The 2,500-nt window shown below is 32.8% G+C and overlaps 1 protein-coding gene across 2 annotated transcripts in view; it reads right to left on the bottom strand.

Moving 5' to 3' along the window:
- The window catches only part of Sply (Sphingosine-1-phosphate lyase), an 18,287-nt gene that overhangs the window by 1,398 nt on the left and 14,389 nt on the right, over positions 1-2,500 (bottom strand). For both annotated transcript variants that reach the window (XM_070125597.1, XM_070125598.1), the window contains exons 6-11: positions 2,354-2,475; positions 1,877-2,006; positions 1,558-1,664; positions 1,029-1,238; positions 586-721; positions 131-233 (exon numbers count right to left, since the gene is read on the bottom strand). In XM_070125597.1, coding sequence (XP_069981698.1) covers positions 131-233; positions 586-721; positions 1,029-1,238; positions 1,558-1,664; positions 1,877-2,006; positions 2,354-2,475 — 808 coding nt within the window. The remainder of the gene's footprint in view (positions 1-130; positions 234-585; positions 722-1,028; positions 1,239-1,557; positions 1,665-1,876; positions 2,007-2,353; positions 2,476-2,500) is intronic.

Raw genomic sequence — 2,500 nt, forward strand, 5'->3', positions numbered from 1 at the left:
ATTTTGTGTTGCTCCTAACAACACTCCTTTTTTGTCCATAATGAAATTTAATTTGATGCCTAATCAATTCAAGAAATCTAAATCCATATTCTTTATATCACTAACTGTTTTACAGTAATAAAATTCTAACCCTTCTTCTATCTTTCTAGTAGTCTGGATGATACTCCTTGTATAATCAACATAACCTTGCTTGCCGTGGTACACCAAAGCAGCCCAACAAGCTGACACTATGCCTGCAAAAGAAAATGGATAATAAGCATCAACAGATGTCCTTTTCTAATGTTATTACACCGTCTCCAGTAACATCAATGAGCATAGGATTTTCACTGAAGTGCATATGCAAAAATATGTTAGAAAAACATAAAAATAGTAGACACCAAAAAGTCTCTGATTTTCAATATGTCTGATGCTTTATATGAACATGTAATTTCTTAATTGCTTTCATTATATATATCCAAATCACTATCTAAAACCTAAAAGATAACTAAACACTGCCTCTCATTTTATCCTTAAATTATCTGATTAAATAAACTGAAATAAAAATAGCTTTCAAGTCAATTGCTATCAAGAGCATCCAATCCTTACCACCAGATCTTGAGCCACCAATTGTCGGGGTGGCATAAATACCGCCTGGCCAGTCAGGGGTAACAAAGAACTGATGGTGTCGCCACTTAGGTTCATTGTACATGATAACTGAAGAGCCTTTTGGTGCATAACCATACTAAAATGTGAAAAAGATTAGATGGATGAGGTTCATATCGAACTAGCAAAAATATAAGAAATTTTGACTCAAATGAACAGCATGGAAAATCTTATAATATCTAAGAATAAAAACTGAAGAAAGAAATTAATATATAACATTTTATCTCCTAAACTTTTAACAATAGTTATAATTTTTTGAGTACTGACAAAAATAATAAAAAATAAAAGAAACAACAAAAAAATAATTTTAATGGCAGATAAAATGATGATAAAGATATATATAACAGTATCAGAAAGCTAGAAAACCAATGCTAACTGAGATTTACCTTATGGGTATCAGCAGATATACTAGTAACTCCTTGAACACGGAAATCAAATGGCGCAAGAGGAAATCCTGCATCATCCATGAATGGAATGAGGAAACCTCCAAGACATGCATCTACATGGACAGGGATATCATACTGAAGGCCCAAACCACCTATTTCAATGATGGGATCCATGACACCATGTGGGAATTGTGGGGCTGAGCCTGCAAGCTGTAAAAAATAACAGGAGTATTGAAATGTATCCAAAATTACATATCTAATAAAGACAGACATCCAGTCTTGGCATAAAGCATTTAAAAAATTGATACATATTACTTATAAAATTAAAAAGAAAAAAAAAAAAAAAAAAAAAGGAAAATAATGTGACAAAATAATTCAAGGTGAAGCTGTATTTTCTTATATTCATTCAAGGAAAATTTAAATGATTTTTGCTATAAGTGTAAATGTTACTAAAAGACCAAACCAAAATATTTTGTAGACCTGCCTCAAGCCACTATACTACATTTCATGATCTGGTTCCTACTCTTACCATGCATGTGTTGCGGTTGATCATCTTTCTCATGGCTGCAATATCAACTTTCATTGTTTCACTGTCAAGAGGAACATGCCTGATTCGCATCCCTAACAACTGTGCACCTGTGATAGAAAAGCAGGATGTAAGTCTTTTTAATATGACAGTGTGTATAAATATGAAAATATGGCATATTCTGTTTTATTTTCTTTAATTTCCACATACATCTGCTTAAAGCAAATATCCTATCATAAATACACATTAATTTCTCTCAAAATAAAGAAACTAACGATACCAAATAATAGTTTACTATAACATTTGCTTCAATAAATAATACCTTTATCAAAGGCAGCATGAGCAGACACTGGAACCAGCATCTCAGGTTTCTTGATGCCCTTTACATTGATAGCATAGTCACGATAGGCTTTGCATGCCATAATAATGCTTTCAGTACCTCCAGTCGTCATCTTTACCACAAAAAAATGATAAAATATCAGTAAAAATTAGAACACAAAAACATTCCACTGCACTTTGTATTTTCTAAACTGTTCATAATATGATATCTTGATATTTATATTTAAGGTTTACGACCAATAGTACCAATGCTAACTGAGATTGCCAACTAAAAGATGAACTGACAAACATCTATTCATATGACTTTATCAAGATCATATAACATTGTGAATTAAAGTAGTGGTTTGAGCTAAACTCTAATTATAAAAAAAAACATGGATGTAAGTTCCAAGAGAAATGGAGTATGGATATGCCACCACCATAAACAACCTGCAACTAGTTGTAAAAATAACTGACTTACAACTCCACAACTAGATGCATCTCCATGGAACATTGTGCAGCACATTCTCACCACCTCTGCCTCCATTTTTCTCACACCCGGGAAGACATCAGGATGAAGAGGATTAGACCAGGCTGACATACCTGTTGAAGGTGATTTCACCTAAAA

This window comes from Penaeus vannamei, chromosome 9 (assembly GCF_042767895.1).
Source record: "Penaeus vannamei isolate JL-2024 chromosome 9, ASM4276789v1, whole genome shotgun sequence".
NCBI classification, from domain to species: domain Eukaryota; kingdom Metazoa; phylum Arthropoda; class Malacostraca; order Decapoda; family Penaeidae; genus Penaeus; species Penaeus vannamei.